Source organism: Zosterops lateralis (genome assembly GCF_965231275.1).
Source record: "Zosterops lateralis genome assembly, chromosome: Z".
NCBI lineage: Eukaryota > Metazoa > Chordata > Aves > Passeriformes > Zosteropidae > Zosterops > Zosterops lateralis.
The window spans coordinates 66,281,395-66,299,543 of record NC_139800.1 but is presented as its reverse complement, the minus strand read 5'-3'; the positions used below and the strand labels follow the sequence as shown (position 1 = coordinate 66,299,543).

Here is an 18,149-nt window from a genome sequence, read left to right as displayed (position 1 = left end):
AGGCTGCCTGGCTGCTCCACACTCAGAGTAAGGAGCTCATCAGCTAAAACTGGTTTTAACCTGAAGAAATGCAATACATGAAGGGCCCATGTCTGGCTTGCCCTTGGAGGCTCCTGGCTGGATAAGGACCATAAGAAAGGAATTGTGTGCTTTTGCTTACTGAAGAATACTGTATGCTAGATGGTTAGGGTATGTGCTGATGTTTCCAAGACAGACAGAGAAATGGTGCCTTTGACTAGTAACACAAAGTATTTTATAAGCCTGTTACAGAAGTTCATTGATCTCAGAGCAGTGGAGGCTGGACTCTTACTAATAACTGTGAAGAATATTGTAAATATATATAGCAGACTCTCAAAATAACTTCATGTCCTTGTTCCTGACTCCTTATTTTACTGCTTAATGTGTAAGAAATCCTGTACTGTCAGAAGAAAACACAGCTTTCTTCTACTAGCAAAGATGTAAGCAACTAAATAGCAGTTTATAGTCTGCTTGTTTAACTGTACCCTTTTGCTTCTGATTAAGCCTGTTTGTGTAGTAACTTTCCTGATACTGTGCAAGTGAACCAGAGAGAAATTTGAACCAGAAAAAAATTACCATTTTGTTATTTCCATGTATTGTATGTGGGACCAGTGTACCTCCTTATGTGTCTGCATGGGAATGCTGATAAGCCATGAGAAAATGCTTTGATGCTGGGATGTCTATTTTTAGTAAGTGGCTTTCATGACTGATCTAATGCTAAATAAACCAGTAAATCTAGAAAAGATTACATCTATTATTTGCTGACGGCTAAGGCTCAATGTAGAGCAAGGAACAATAGTCATCGTTATACAGACGAGTCATCATGGGTATTAACTGTTTATTTTGCAAAGTCTAGACTGAATTCCAGCTTGGCACAGCATTTCCCACTCCTCTCTCAAAAGTTAGCAGCTGAATAACAAACTAAATCTGTTATTAGTGGTGGAGTACAGAAATAGGGGCTGGCCAGGCTTCCCCTGTGGCCCAGGGTGGGTTACGTGAGATAGATGCTTGTGTCCCATTTTGTTAATTATTTCCAGCGATGAAGAAATTACCACCTTCTTGTGCACTCTAGTTCTGCTGCTTCTTCAACTGGGAAGTATTTTACAAAGTCCTAAGTCTTTTTATTACCATTAACAGTTTGTCTATCACAATGATTTGTTTTCTGCAACCTAATCCAAAGGTTATTAATGTGCTTCTTCATTCAGCATCCTCCTCTTTCAGCAGCGCAAATCAAACCTTTATCCCAGAGGTCTTACACACCTCTTCTTGCTTGAATATGGATTTTCTGCCTTTAGAAAAGGTAGACTACTTGTGCTGCACATGGTACCTGAATGGAGAACATTGTAAGACTGATGTGTTGACAGGACTTTTTATTTTTTATTTCTCTGCTCTGTTCTCATATTTGTCACCCTCAGTGGTGTTCCCTCTTGCCTGGTACTGGTGCATCTTGTTATTCTTGCCACCTCAGTCTTGCAAACTGCTTGAATGTAAAGTCCCTTCATACCCTTTTGTGGGAGATGATTTTACAAAATCTCTCCATCCTGGAGCAATGTAAGAAATAAATTATTATGAACTCTACAGAACATTTTGCACGGCAACAGTGCTCCAGAAAAAAAAAAAATAGTCTAATTTGGCATTTCCACTGATGTTGCTGAATCTTTTCCCAAACAAATGCAAGGCATACATTTTTACTGCAGTTTCATTAAATCATCTTGATCACGCCTCCATAACAGAGTGGAAAACGGCAGTCAAAAAACCGAAGGAAAGAAGAGGACAAGTATCGAGCTGGCTTTGAGCTCCCCCTGGAGCTCAAGGGTTGTTTGCTTTTGGCTGACGTCAAAAATAGCACATCAAATAGCTGGGATGGAGCTCATGATACAGCAGAACAGTACACTGGTTTTACAGTAAGCTTGAGACCAATAAGGAAATGGGAAATAACAAAGACCTAACAAGTCAGAGAAACTTTTCATGAGATAGGATAGCCAGGGAGTTAAAAATAATGATCTTGCCTCATAACCACCAAATTTCTACATTTCTGTTGATGCCTGGCGCAGTCTTCTTCTTTAAAAAGCCCTGGGCTTTTGTAGTTATGTCTTTCTCAGCAGTTCAAGCACCTGTTTCCTTCAACATTCTACATATCCCAGAAACTTTGTCTCAAATATCCAGCGATGCAGGTGGTTTTGGGAAGTGATTCAGAATTTCTACATCCATGGTGAATTCTCTGTACTTTCATTTGACATTAAAAAAACGTGCATGAAGGGTCTCTTCCCTCTTCCTAAAATTTACTGCAGGTAACACTCAGACTGACATGCTGACAACAGTAAGGGAATCTTCGTATAAAAATTTTCTTTTTAAGAGTTATAAACTGCCTGGCAGGTAGGCCAGCAAGGCCCAGATACAGAGCTCACAAAATGCTTTCTACCCCTGTGCATCCCAGGGCAGGGCCAAACTGGTCCAGTGAGGGCTTGAACAAGGTCAGTTTCTGATTATACCTTGGGGAGTAACTGATCTTCTAAGAGTTCCACTTAGGTTACCTGTACCAAAGAAAAACTTCTGAGGATTATTAGGTCGTCCTAGTATCTTGGAACACTGAAAGAAATGTTTTAAAGAAAAATAACTCTGGAGAAGGCAGTTCTGGGTTATGTGTTGGTATCTGAGGCTGCCTAATGCAGATGTTGCATTTCTTATCCTGTGTGTCAGCTAGGAAATATGCACAGGTATCTCCTGCCATGTGCTGCTACCACCTGTGTCTGCTGTCTCCCTGCGAGTGGCACAGTTCCAAGGAAGGTTAACTCCATGATAAGCAGTCCCTATCTGAACTGTAAAACTGAGTCACCAGCACAGCCCGACGAGGACTGGAAAAAGCAGAATATGTTACAAAGTTTAAATTGTGGTTTAGGACTTCAGGATATATAATTTTCTAATAATTAGTGTAGGTTTGAAATCTCTCCCATCTTTCTATTATCTTTCACCAGGAAATGGGTTTGAACACCAATGTTTTCTTTTAACAATTCTAGTAATTAATGTCCTTAAAGATTTTCCAAAGATCCCAAGTGGCCTCTATACTGAATCCCTACCACACTTTGCAGAAAGTGACATGATACATGCCCTACAAGAGTGTGCTGTATCTCAGAGATGATAGTTCCTTTTCTCAGCAGCAGCAGAAGGCTGCAACCCTTTCCACTGAAGTCAAATGCTACAGAAATCTACTACCTTTATGCCAGTTTTGCAAGAGAAACAAGGGAAGGCTCTAGAGAAGATATAGGGATTTTTTTTGTTTCTATAGGTGCTAATTAAATACATGTCAATATACATGCTGCAGCTTATTTTATACACCTAATATACATGTATATGCCTTCTGCCAGGTGCTATATGCTCGTGTGTTTCAGATTAATTTAATGTTTATGGTTAATCGGTCACTTCTTAAACATACAAAAAAGTAAACAATACTAAGCCAAAATTAAATTAAGTTCTTCTGCAATAATCCTGAGGTCATCATAAAAAAACTCTTGTATATACATCTTTAGAACTGAAGCCTTGAGAAAATCCTACTTGTACAGCTTTCAGGTCATTTCAGTTGGGCATTTTCCTCAGTCCAAATCAAGTTTCTAAAGTGAAGGCAGGCTTTATGGATTTCAGATTTAAGGAGACAAACTGGTATCATTAGAGATCACCGTGCAGCTAAAGATTAACTACATCACCAGGCATAACTCCCCAAGAAGCTACATCACGAGCCTGTTGGAATCCATTATTTTAATTTATTCTGCAGTTGCACTCAAAATACAAACACAATCACTTAAATGCTGAACACAGTAAATTAAACGCATTGTTAAAACGGACTTTGACTTCCCATAGACAGGCACAAGTTGACTGGTTTCACTAGAATTAGGGCTATTTTTACAGCACTGAACCTCCTAGGTTGAACCACCAGTTCACACCAAAACTGTTCTGGTTACTTATGATTACTGGAGGAATTGTATGCTCTGTGTTTTATAAGCTCATCATGTTTCACATTTATAAATTCATCAAATTTGACATCACAGCCTGTGCACAGAGTATCTCTCTGAAGTATTTGTCCACCTCCCAGCCAGCTGTGGTAGAGTACTTTGACTGCCTCTAAACTGAGCTTAACCCCATCTCTGCAACTTCTGCACATCTACAGGCACATCTACAAACCTGATTCTGGAGATTTTAGATGAGGAAAGAACTCAAACATGGAAACTGTCTTATCTTCAGTCACCTTTCCTACACACATACAAAGCACCTAATTAAAGTGCCAAAGAGTGAAGTGTCACATTGCCCAAGCCTCTAAAAACTAAGTCTTTAAAAAAAAAATATTAGCCATATAAAAATAATTTTGATGTGTCTATATACATGCTATTTGTCTAGCAAAACCATATCTCTGCTATTCTTGGGCAATTTGTTCAGAAGTCACTTCTGGATAACTATATTCCTAAGTGACAGAAATCTATACAAAGCATTTATTTTGTCTCCTGTTTCTCCTGCATAAGCAAAACATGGGTTCCTGCACTTTGTCCCTGACACTGCTTTCCTGTTTTAAACCTCTTGGCTCCACCAAGATTGTCCATTAACTCAAGAGAAGAAGAATGCAACAGTGGGAGAAGAGGCTCTGATATTGTGGATTTCTTGGTTCTGATGTAGTCTGGTTAAAGAACAGTTCTTCTTCCCTCTCCATATATAGCTATATAAAAATAATGTAAATTTCAGGTTCAAATAAATACATTTGAAATTGGACATCTTTCTTCTAGTTCTGTATCAGACTATAGCTGAAATTTTTATCAGAAGTATCAGTATACAAAAATACACTAGCAATTTTCTTATTTTAGCTCAAGTTCTACTTTTTTTCAGCTGCTCTGTGCTTCACCAACTTGTCTTTACTGAAAGCAGAAAAAGCCATTTAGATATGTATATGTGTCAGAGCTCCTAAAATGAATGTTTTGAACAATAACTTCTGCAGTGCCTGGTGTTGTGCAAACATCCTCCTGTAAGTGTCTTGTGCTCCATCTGACCCATTTCTCCAGCACTGAAGTGCCTCTGTGCAGATTTACACTGGACTTCTTATATAGAGAGGCAGTATTTTTCTCTTTGTACATCTCCATCACAACCCCTCCATTAGTCAGTCCCAGCAGCTCTAAAAAGAGAAGACATGAATATGCAGATTCACTGCATATGTAATCTTTGTAACTGGGAAGAAAAAATAGGCTACACTTCAAAGAGTTTTCTCTACAATCATGTCATCATTCATCCCACAGAGCAGCACTGCCAGAGATTTTGTAATTGCCTCCGTACCAGTACTAGAAAGGAGGATTTTGGCAGCAATTCCTTGGTGTCCTTGGAGGTAGATGATCACCACATGAGCTTGCAGTACCTTGGCAGACACAAGGAAGGTAGAAAAAATTGGGAAGACTAACCAACGGGTTTAAAGGGAAAGGCAGCATATACAAAATCTAACTAGGAGTTAATATTTTCTGCCCAGGAAGACACCAAAGGCTGTTTGACGCATTGTTTTCAACAGTTTGAAACAGTACTAAATACCCTAAAACATGAAGAAGGTTCAAAAAGCCCCAAAATACTATATTTGATATTATGTTTTTGCTACCTCTCTGACTGAGAAAGGGAAGTCCTCGATATTCAGAGGTCAGCTACAGTGGGCAGTGTCAAAAAAGCCAATATTGCAGGTGACGTTCATCTGAATTTTTGTTCTTCTGAAAGTCTGTTACCTGTCCCTGGATTGTATGTATACAACTGGCTCCACAATATTAGAGATCCAAGGTACTTTCCCTAACTCCTACACAGTTAAATTTGCCACTGTGAGCACTGGCAAAGCATGTGGATAACTACAATGTCACCTGCGCAAATGACACATACCAACATTAAAAGCTTAACATTTTAAAGATTTTAAAGAGAAGTCGTGCTCTTAGCAGGGAGAGAGTTATTTTTTAAATGCCCTTGTTATGTATCTGTCAGAATCACTAGATTGCTGAATATCCTTGAAATTTGCATCTTAAAAAAAAGACCCTGTATCTCTACAGCAGATCTGAGAAATTCTGTAGCTTGAGCTTTGGCCTTCAGTTGTTCATGTTTTAAGATGTTAATTTATTGCAAAGATCAATCTAGGGGCAGTACCACAGAACACTTTGCAGCACCATAACACTGGCAAGTCTGTGCTGTTGTGGCTACAGCAACACCAAAGCAAATAAGTGGCTCTTTCTGTTGCTTTTGTAATTCCAAGGTTTGCAGTTAAAGGAGCAAGAAAAAACCCCCCAAAAATCCAACCAAATGAAATCCCCCCACACACTATTACATGCAAATTTAAGTAAAAAACTCCTTAGAAGTACAGGGTATCACTGAAGATCTACTGCAGGTTTCCTATTTTAACAATTATGTGATTAAATGCCCACCAAAAAAAACCTATGGAAAGATTCCTGATGACCTAAATGAGCTTTGGATCAGCTGTAACGGCATTTCTTTATGCACTGAGACTGTTATATACAATAGTAAATAAGTTACAACATCGAAGAAATGCCAATAATGAAAACTTATTTTCACTCTCAAGTATGAACAGGTTTCTTATGAATAATATCATTTAACAACCTAGCCATATAATATCCATATCATAAATCAAAGCAAATTTTAAAAACAAATTACAGACACAGCTGAACAAACTCAAAAAAGAAAAATAAAAAAGGTAAATATAAATATATATTTATATTACAAAATTACATCTTCCATGAGATGCTGCTTGTACAACAACCTGCACCATCAAAATCCTGAGCACCTGGCTCACAAAACTGCTGAAGAGAGCTGAGATGCATTTTTCAAGCCCAGACACACATCTTGTGCTTTCTGCTGAGGAAACTAGGGGTTTGGAGATTCAAGCTGCAGAGTGCTGAGCAGCAAAAAGCATTCTGACCTGTGCACTGGGAATGTATGCCAATTATCACATGAAAAAGCATTTCCTAAAGTTGTTTGGATTCTCAACACAAAGGTTTGGGTGTCATTCAGGAAGTGTTACTCACCTCAATTTAGTAGGTAACCTATGCTAAGATAAACAACATAATCTGATTGCAAGGAATGCACTGGCTTTTAAGTCACTGTTTGTCTACGTTTTGAGTGCCTTTTTGAGGTCAGAGTAGAAATTGGCCAGGGTACTAGACATGGCAGTGTCCACTGCAGACTGCGGGAGCATCCCTCGCAGTTCAGTCTGGATGTAGCCTGTCAAAAGACTGTGGCCAGGAGAGTCCTTGAGGGGGATGCAGAACCAGCCGCAAGGGTGATTGAATCCACGGACAAAGTTTGGTCTCACCTCTCCATAGTCCAGGCTTATACCTATAAAGGAAAATAAAACAAACAAAAAGGGTATTAATTTGAGAAGGATTAAAAAAAAATTAATGTGCAGTGAATTTGAAATATATAAGCTTCTGGTTGGGAATTTAGTAGTAGTGACAGACACACTACAGGTTTCTAAGTATTTTCATGCATGGAATTTGCTGTTCATCCAAACTGCAACAGACAAGAGAGCATGATAAGCAAAAATTCAAATGTTAAGAGGACATTCCTCCCATTTACTAGAAGCAAGTTGTTACTCATCCCAGTTTGCTTTAAGACCTGAACTGGAGGACTCAACTTGTCTCTAACACTCCTGCCTCACAAGCTGGCATAAGCGAAACCTGGCACAAAGGTTTCATGAGTAAACCAGTAGCTTGTATATGTCTTTAAATATGTAAAATTTAAAACACATCTAAATTTGTCAAAACACTTTGAATTTATTTATTGAAGACCATCTTAGACCATTTTTGGAATATCTACTACTACTAAATCTGAATCAAATCTCAAGCCAAGCAACTGTTGCAAAGTAAGAATTTAGCAGAGGCAGGTGGTGGCTTACCACATGTTAGGAGCCCATCTTCATAGCTTGTAGTGTAAGAGAAATCCACAAACTCCCTTGGTGCTATAATGTTCCAGAGCTGGCCAGCAGTCGTATAGCGCATCACACAGCAGTTCTTGTTGAGTGACAGAATTATAAGGGCAAGAAAAGAAATGTATCTTAGTATAACGTATACAAGGAAACGTAATGATTGCAGGCAGCTAACCTAGAAGGTCACAGCCTCTGCCAACTATACTGCAAATTCAGTGAGGTCTGAATGGCTGTGCCATTCTCAGCCTAAAAGCTGGAAGTTATAAGGACTGTGGGAGCAGAGAATACCTGACACCATAAAGGTTTAAAGATCTAAAGCTAGACAACACTGGCATGCCTGAGAACTGAAAGTGATGTGGCTCTTAAGTCACCAAGGAGCACTTGGGAAGTCTAAAAGGACCATGAGGAATCTCTTGAAGATACTATATCAAATACTTTTAATCCACTAAGTGAAAAATAGAACTGAATGTGAACAATTCTTCAAAACAGGCTTTCTTATAATACAGAAGACTCTGTATAAACTTTATACAGACAAAATACCTTGTCATATAAATCTTCCTTCAGAGACAGAGCAAAAGACAATCAAGCCAGGTGTCCAGATGAGCGTTTTGAATTCATACTGAATGTCTGCATTAACCAAAGGAAGGCTACAAGCTGTTCTGTAACCAGCTTCAAACCTATCTTTCTTTTATCAAGTCCTGACCCTCAGTATGAACTACTTTGTATCTCAGGACAAAGCTATGCCACTCAAGTCAGCCCTTCAGGAAGAGGGGGAGGTTGCAGCTTCCATATGTGTGGACTATTACTATTGTTTGTTGTGGAAGGGAAGAAAGCAAGCTGTATGAACTGGCTTTGACATACACAGTATCACACTGTAGCCCCCTGTAGGTGGATTTTATCAGACTCTACCAGAGCTCCCAGGTAAAAGAGAATTGTGACTCCTTTATTTTTAGCATTAATGGAAAGATGAACTTCAGCTTCAGAGCAGGACTGTGCTGCCAGAGAGCCGGATCTGTGGTCATACAGAGCATGTATGCACAATGCTGCTTGTGCATGCAAAAAAGAAGGCTGAAAAAGGTTCATATCTGTTGGAATCGCTCTGCTCAACTTGAATGTTAAATTAATGAATGTTAAATTCATGTAGTCATCAATACAGATTTCCCTCAAGAATCTAAACAAGTCTTCACCTCGTCAAATGTCTCCATGATGTCCATTGAAGTCATTAGGCTGTCCCAGTCTAGCCTGTAAGGTCCAGGGCGAATATGATCCACTATTCTGTTAGTAACATCTTCCACCACTCCTTGAGCTTTGTAGCTAGAAAAACGTGTTTACATTTAGTAAGAAATGCTTTATATTCCATTAATTTTCAACAGTACGCTTTTATCAACACCTTGGTACCAGAAGTATTGTTGGTGGACAATTGCATCAGAGAAACAGTACAGGAAAAGACCTATAGGAACATCTATTCTTCCTCATAAGAGATTTTCTTCTGAGAAAATTTGTCCTTTTTTATACAGTTAATATTTTACAAATTGCAAATTCCTTCCCTGGATAGAAAAATATCCTGTTTATTTCCTTAACATCTGTAACAGCTTGTTATTTTACTCCTATTGCTGGGATAGCAAGGGAGTTCACCAGAGATAAGTAAACCTAAAGTAACAAGGAGATCAGGGAAATAATGGGAAAAACATTTTTCATAAAGCAGAAGTAACAAGATGTTAGAGACTGAAATGCTGTGGTTTATGGCTCAAACAGTTTTATGAAGGATTTTTGCCTATTACTGTAAAACTGTGTAACAAAAGCTGCACAGAAGCACCTTAAATGGGCCTCCTAAATGAGGCCCTGGACTGTAAGTTGATTTGAGGCAAGATAAAGTGACTCGGGTCTGGGCTGGAGGAGAAAAATACTTTTACAGGATTAAGGCCAGCATCTTCAGGGCGGAGGCCACAGCCCCAGGTTTATCTGCTGTGAGGAACAGACTCTCACACCAAGCCGGGGGAGAAGAATTTTGGGTGTGAGGTGAAAAAGCCTCTGCTCAGAGGCAGTGGAAGCCCATCCTCTGCTCTGCACACCAGCTCAGCTGTGGGGCCTCTTCACCCCCGCAAGGTCACATCTAAGGGACATCCACATGAGAGACTGCAGAGGGGGGGTCATGGCCCATCAAAAGACCCCTCCAAAGGGGTCCCCAGACCCTGCACCAGAGCTGCACATGATACAAAATGATGCAACACATCCGAAGTCATGCAAGGGATACTGTCAAACCTGTCCCCCTTAGGGGAGGCACCTGGGCTTTCCCACCTGCCCAAACATACATTATTCCATGGGATTCTATACTTTTGGATGGGAGACCCTCACCATCAAGAAGACTAGATTGATGTCCCAATGAGACATCATTGGGACCCACAGAAGGCGAGTATGTTACTACTTAACCTGCCTCTCACAGGTCCTCCCAAATATACCTCCCTTTTTCTATTTCTTTTTCCTTGCCTCTTATCATTAAATAAAACTTATTAATATTCCTGTGTCAACATCTAGCCTTGCTTGGTTTTAATTAAGTCTTGGCAAATATTAAATGTTTCTGGGTTCATTCTGCTTTATTCACAGAGAGTTAATGCTCTTTACTTCTCTGTGATTAGAGCAGATCTTAACACAGGAGTAGAAGCAACCTAATGAGAAACTACATTCTGCTTTAGTGGCATATGATTACCAAATAAAATAATCTGGTACATGACATTACAGAAAATCCATATGTAATTAGATATTTTAGTAGATACCAGAGATTTTCTTTTCTTGATTTACTGGACCTCCAAATCCTGAAGGGGAAGAATCCATTAAAATCATTATTTTCAAAATACTTTATTTTCCTTAAGATGTTCCTATTGCTAGCAAACAATCAAGCAACAGATTCACCTCTTCACTTCTGCAGTTCACTCATACTCAGTCATAATCCTCTGCATGGAGCCCATCTCAGCTGTATACTTGAACTGGAGGACCAGGTGAATATGTCAGTGGCTTCCAGGTAGGTGTCTGGAAAGCTCTTCCAAGTGTGTGTGTGTGTCCTCCAGCTCACCAGGTGCAAAAACAACCATGGGGTCTTCACCCGCACACAGCAGTCACTGTACTCCAGGCAATGGCTTAACTACACAGCCTGCTGGTGCCAGTGGGCCCGTGGAACTCTTTGTGTCTGGGGCTATCAGCCCCTGCAGATTCAACAGGACTTAAATTCCTGTTGGATGTGTCAGTCTTTGAGATAATTTTAAAAACATGACTTTTCACAAGACTTTGTTTCTTCAGCATGCTGTTTTCTAGTAACTGTTTCTGCACCTAAACCTATAGATACCAACAGAACCTAGTAGCAGAAACTCACACAGGAAGGGCCTTCATGTCACACAAACAACCCCACACAACCCTCTCACAACCCCACGCCTGGTATTTTGAAGTCCCACAGTCACTGCAAGAGTCCAAGGACTGACTGAGCTGTATCCCAATAGACCCTTCAGGACTACTGAACCCAGGCTGGATTCTGAGCTTTATAGGTCATAATTTCTGAGCAGATGCTGCTGCCCACTTCAGCCAACAGGATTCCTGTGGTGTGTTCCACAGACTTCAGTGTTGCTCTAGACACCATGCAATGCTAAAGTATCAAACTGAAAAGCCAGAAAGGAATCATACAGCCACAACAGGTAATCCATTTAGCTCCCCCTCTGGGGGTAGCTGACAGCTGTAGAATTCACAGCCTTAATTTCCAAATTCTACAGAACACATCTCTGGAACGTTAAAAATGTATCTCTTGTGCAGGCAAACTTACAGGTATCCACTGAATTCCTCTGATGGTTTACGCCACACAGTTGCGTCTTTCTAAAAATAAAAAAAAATAAAGATGCAACGTTAACTGTCACTTGCATACAATTACAGGAAGTCCAGAAAATGCCTCAATTTTCTTGAAGCAGCCAACTTTATCATTAGTCATGGTTCACCTGGGCACCACTGTACACTTTTCTTCAGAATTTTCAGATAGCTTTCACTTGTAAATTTTTATTACTTTAAAAACTCTGAAAATTGCCTTTCTCAGAGTCAAATGCTAGAAGTCTGTGCAGACACAGGCCAAATCAGTTTACTGTGAAAACACACAGAATAATGGAATAACATTAGCAGGGAAAGCCTTTCAATTGCAAGGCCACTGGAAAGCCAACAGCCGGATGCTGCTCAGGCAGGAAGACAACACGAAAGCTGTTCACTCCTGTAGCACAAGTCACAGAAGCATGCAGGAGGTGCTGCTGCAGATAAGAAAGTTCAATTACCTTTCCTTCCTAGATGCCAGACTAGAAGAGTCCTGCAAGTAGTAGTCTATTTATTTTAAAGTTAGGCAAAGAAAATAGAGAAACCAGTATCTTCTGATTTTTATGTAACTATGAAATAGAACCTCTGTACAAAATCTCTGAATTTTTGGTATTGAAAAGATCACCATACGGCACCACTTTATTTGAAATCATGATAAGAGTCCAAAAAATAATATATAAGCACACAGGAGCAAATGCCCTAAAGCACAGTACTGTTGAGTACCACATGCAGAATCATTTAAGATATTTTGGGGCACAGCACATCTCCCTGTGTAAGGTAAAGCCCTGAGAGTCTTTTACATGGCACAATACCAAAATGGAAAGAAAGGAGGGAGGAAGGAAAGGAGAGAGAAATGAAAGGCTGAAGGGAGGGATTAAATCTGAGGATTTGAAACACAAGGATGCAGGTTATTTTTAAAGGAATATAGTAGTACTTAATATAACAGAGTAATACTGAAACAGGAATGGACATTTAATAGAGCAGAGGTGGTAGAGATGTACTGCAAGAGTGAAAGCTTGGATGCTCTGTTCCTCCCTCTCCAGACAGCAAATTTGTTAGTTTTGCAAATAATCAAGTTACATTTGGATCACTTGTCTCTGTCTTATCAATGCTTGCTCATGATGGAAGAAAGGATAAAAGCCCTACTCAAACCACTGTAACAAGAAGGCAAAGAAATTTACCACACTAGTCCTACCAAATTGCTACACTTCTACTTTCTGTGGAGGACAGCACTAAAAAGTGTTCACCCAGCCGGGAACTGATGCACAAGCAAAGGCTATTTAGCTTGAAAAAAACTCAAAAAACTATGACAGCTCAAAAGAAGAGGATGGCAAACAGCTTGGAGAAAGCAGGAACTGTATTCCTTTTCATGGAAGAAAACTTAGGACAAAGTGCAGTCTCTAAAGAACAACAGAAAAGTGAAACAGTATAAGGAGAAGCCTCGAGAATTATCTCATTTTTATAGAGGAAGACTTTTGGAAACTGAAGCATCGTGAACTATTTATTGACAAAAGATTCCAGAGGCCGGCAGGCTGTGTCCTGCTTTGTTGAAAGTACACGTGAGCCTCTTGCAACACTATTAATACTAAGTACTTCACATTTTGCTGTAAATCAAGCCTATCATCCTACACTGGTAAGATTCTTCCGTGAGATAGTCCCCTGAAAATGGTAGAAGGAATGACAGAATATTCTGTCATTCCCGAGAACACGAAAAACACATCCTAAAGATGTTCTAGAGGCACAGTTTCACACGCCTGTCTGACTAAAGCCCTGCAGGGCCCGGCCAAGTGTTTCTCAGCCGTGAGACACGGCACGGCGGGCTCTTTCCGCCGCACCGGGGGCGCACAGCCTCCTGCGGAGCACGACCCGGGAGGCCTCCCGGAGCACTCACGGTTTTCTTGGCGACCCGCCACTCGCCGTCGGCGATGCTGTGGTACCGGACCAGCGTGTTCCGCAGCTTCGAGGCCAGCGGCGCGGCATTGGGCAGGGGATCCATCTGTTTCCCTCCGGCGCGAAGATGCCTAATCACACAGACACACAGCGGAACAAGGCACGGAGTCAGCGATACCAACAACTGCGCGGGTCTTCCAAACCCGAGCGGAGGATGGGGGAGACATCGAAGCGCGCACACACGCACATCTCCCAGCCGGGTTCGGCTAGTGGCTGCCAGGGGCTCAGGCCGAGGGTCGAGGGCTCAGGCCGGGGCCAGTCGCCGCCCCCGCAGGGCTGAGCCCGCCGGGATCCGCCGGGAAGGCGGGACGGGGCGCTCCCCTCACGGCCGCCCCGTCACCCCGCTCACCCGCGGCCCGCCCCACAGCGCGCGATGCCCACAGCCAATCACAGCGCGACCGTCCTGCCGGCGCGGCCAATGGCGACGCAGCCCACCGGGCGCGGGGGCGGGGAGGTCACCGCCCCCTCGCGTCACGCGACCTTGCGACATGTCGCGGGTGTGACGTCATTACCCTGGGGCGGGGCGACGGCCCGGATTGGGAATGGCGGGTGGCGTGAGTGAGGGCGGGGAGCCGGGACCGCCCCGGCACTGCGGGGACACCGCGGGGACACCGCGGGGCCGCCTCCCTGGGACAGCGCCAGGGCTGCTCTCTTCACGCGTGTCTGACAGCTGTGACTCTGCTGATTGCAGAGAGTCACAGAAATCAGCTGAATTGAAAGGGACACATCAGGATCTTTGCACCCCAGCTCCTGGTCCTGCCCAGGATAGCCCAAGAGTCACAGAAAGCCTGAGGGCGTTGTCCAAACGCTTCTTGCACTCTGTCAGGCTGGTGCAGTGACCACTGCCCTGGGGGAACCTGTTCAGTGCCCAACTGCCTTCTGGGGCAAGAACCTTTACCCAACCTAAAACTCCCCTGACACAATTTCTGGCCACGCTCTTGGGTCCTGTCATTGGGTACCACAGAGAAGAGATCAGTGTCTGCCCCTCATCTTCTCCTTCCAATGAGGAAGTTGCAGACTCCAGTGAGGTCTCCCCTCAGTATCCTGGAGGCTGAACAGACCAAGGGTCCTCAGCCACTCCTCATAGGGCTTCACCTCAAGGCCCTTCACCATCTCTGTGTCCTTTCTTTGGACACTTCTGGTAGCTTTAGATCTTTTTTTACATTGTGGTCTCCCAAACTGCCCCCAGCACTGGAGGTGAGGCCACCCCAGCCCAAAGCAGAGCGGGACAATCCCCTCCCTTTCCCAGCTGGTGATGCTGAGCTTGATGCCCCCCAGGACACGGTTGGCCCTCCAGGTTGCCAGGCCACTGTTGACTGATGTCCAGCTTACCACTGACCAGGACCTCCAGGTCCCTTTCCACAGTGATGCTCTCCACCCTCTAGTTCCCTGGTCTGTCCATACATCCAGGGCTGCCCCATCCCAGGTGCAGAGTCCGGCACTTTGCCTTGCTGAGCTCCACACAGCTGATGATCGCCCAGCCCTTTGATTCATCGAGGTCTCTCTGCAGGGCCTCCCTGCCTTTGAGGGAGTCAATAGCTCCTCCCTGTCTGGTATCACCTGCATATTTGCTGAGTCTGCCTTCCACTCCTACGTGCAGATATGTTTATGAAGATGTTGAAGAGCACAGGGCTGAGGATGGAGCCCTGCTAGTCACAGGTCACCAGCATGATGACACCCCAGTCACTGTAACCCTTTGTGCCTGACCTGTGAGCCAGTTGCTCACTCATCATATGGCATGTTTATCCAGGTGTTCAAAAGAACATTTTCTTCTAAGTAGTATGGCCTTGTTAAGGTTTAGGGCTTCACTGTCAGGACTTAAGGGGAGGTTCAATGCTCAGACATAGGGGGAGGTTGACAAAGCCTGGAAGAAGAAAGTACTGCTGCAAAATCTGGCAAATGTAAAAAAAAGTAAAGAAAGGATATTCTTTAATGTATTAGAGCAAGAAAGATTTAATCTCAGAAAGCAGCCAACAAGCTGTAAGTTATGTCCAGGTGTCAGAAAAACAAACTGCTTTTGAGCAGAATTGCCTTATTAAGGTTTAGGGCTTGGCAGGCTTCAATGATCTCACATCTAGGGGAGGTTTGGAAAGCTTTGGAAGAAGGATGTACCATTGATGGTGGACACAAAGATGCAGAATTTACATGCCAGAAGGACATCTGGCAGAATGCCCAAGAAAAGGAAGAGACTAACAAAGGAACTCAGCAACTGTGCTGAATCAGGTATGACTGGGTAAAAAGTAATTCTGGCAGCAGGAGATGCAACCACCAACCCAAAGGAAAAGAAAGACTGAGCATGCAGACTAATTAACATAAGAAGTGAAGGACTCAAGCTATAAAAGATAGACTACTAATTGATAAAAGAACTATGCAACTTGTAGCCAATGAACATTAATTCCTATTTTTGCTAATATGTATAAATAGTAAAAAGTTGTGGTAGTTGTGGTGCTGGCTTTGTGGATTTGCCACTAAGACCCCATCGCTGCACAGGTCTATAAATAAATCAGTATCTCCAATCTGTGCGTGGATGGCGTCCTGCACACCAGGTGGAAGAACATATTTGGGGACAACAGGGCTTCTTTACAGTGGCCATATGTCACATCCTGCTTTCTTGGTGGCAAAACAGCGTGCCATGGGAGCTCTGATGGTGTGTGAGCTCCCTTTCGGGGCATGACACTAACCCCGGAGCCCTGGGGTTCCCGAGGAGTCACCAAAGGATTGGCGTGTTATAGCAATGGAGTGGGCCTTGCCTGCACGTCTGTGAATAGTTTATTGGAGGTGGTACAACTCAAACCAAGAGCAGGGGCGAGGACCCCTAACAGCGGTTGTGCTGTGGTTTTTAAGGGGAAGGGGCAAGGGAGGAGTTTTGGGGTCAGGAGCCAATAACAAAGGAATCAGGGTGGAGTTCAGTGTGGGGTGACAAGACTTGAACCAACCAGGGAGGACCAATTACACAATTATACAATTGACAGTACAATTATAACTTGACCAATGAAGCATTGAATAGGACAGAAGCTTCTGGACTCAGGGGTAGGGTCAGGGAAGGATTGACACTTGATGGGTGGGGGTAAGGGGTAGGTACAAGGGTAAATTGACAGGGAGGTGTAGGAGAGGAGAACAAGGGTCAAACCAGCTCTAGGCAGGTTGGGAGGATACTCCAACAACACTGACCGTGACAGATCCTGAATATGCTTCCTCTGTTAAGTTCCTTCACAAGTTACAGCAATACCTACAATGCCAGCAGCTTTTGCCTATGTGAGAAAAGCACTGTAAGGACGTGAGTGTTAAATATTGCTAACAATACGCCAGCTGAGCTTTTACTGCTCCTTCCTGCTGGTCTGTCTGGCCCATCTCTGCACAGTAACTCCTGAACCACTCCCAAATTACACACAGCTGTGTCATGCCTGAGGTATGCAGTATTCCTGTGAAAGAACATCTGGTCTTCTTGTTACATAACACCTTGCACAGGTTAATTTTTATTATCATAATGGGTCAGACCCACAAACACTGTCAAAAAGCCCAAAGTACCTCTGTCCCCCAACTGGAACCATAACTAGATAAATTAATTTTCTTTCAGGAAACATCTGCATTCACCTCCATGAAGAAAAATGCTTGTCTTAGAATGCCTGATTCAAAATCTTGTTGTTTGGAAAAGTGGGAGACTAACTATTTTAGTTTACCAATGCCTGGCAATGGCTTTGATCACTGAAGGTGTTCCTCTGTAGAATGTGTAACAATCTTGCCTGGTATTCAGACATGAGGAACTGTTAGACATTTAATCCTAATGTCTTGCAAGTCAACAAAACATCTGTAGTTTACCAAACATATTGGACTATATCCTGCTTTTGTAGCAAAGGGAATAGAACCACTAATACATAATGTGTCACCTGTATGTGACACTCAGCAGGTTGGTTCCAATCCAGAACAATACTCAAAGTATTTAACTGTATGAAACCTTAACTCCAGCTGTTGGAAAAAGAGCAAATGGTACACGGTTACCTCATTAAAGTTATTGTGACCAATTTATTTCTCTCAGATTTAAATGTATTTAGTGCCCTTTCCAGATAAAAAAATATCCTTGATGTTCCTGACAAGTATATGATTCTAAAGCTGAGCAGATTGTCATTAATAATAAATGTATTTGATATTCTCAAAGTTAAATACAATGTGAACTTGTGTCACACAAAGAACTCTAAAAAACCCACCATATTTTGTCCTGCCAAGACTGCTCTTTGCAGTTGAGCTGGCTTGACCATGTAGAGATACAGTATCTCCATTTAGAATTAAATTAATACAGCTCTTCAGAATCAAATCTGAATTTTGGAAATGAAAAATCAAATCCAAGACCTGTGTTACCAGGTGTTGAGGTGCTTCGTTCCTCATCCCTAATGGATTGTTCCTT

At 42.4% G+C, this 18,149-nt stretch overlaps 1 protein-coding gene across 1 annotated transcript; it reads right to left on the bottom strand.

Moving 5' to 3' along the window:
* Positions 1 to 4,345: 4,345 nt before the first annotated feature.
* On the bottom strand, positions 4,346 to 13,994 carry STARD4 (StAR related lipid transfer domain containing 4). The gene is made up of 6 exons (XM_083884585.1): positions 13,935 to 13,994; positions 13,689 to 13,818; positions 11,766 to 11,815; positions 9,145 to 9,271; positions 7,928 to 8,042; positions 4,346 to 7,368 (listed from the first exon to the last, which is right to left on the bottom strand). Coding segments are annotated over exons 1-6 (651 nt in total). The 5' UTR covers positions 13,937 to 13,994; the 3' UTR covers positions 4,346 to 7,141.
* Between the last annotated feature and the right edge of the window lie 4,155 nt (positions 13,995 to 18,149).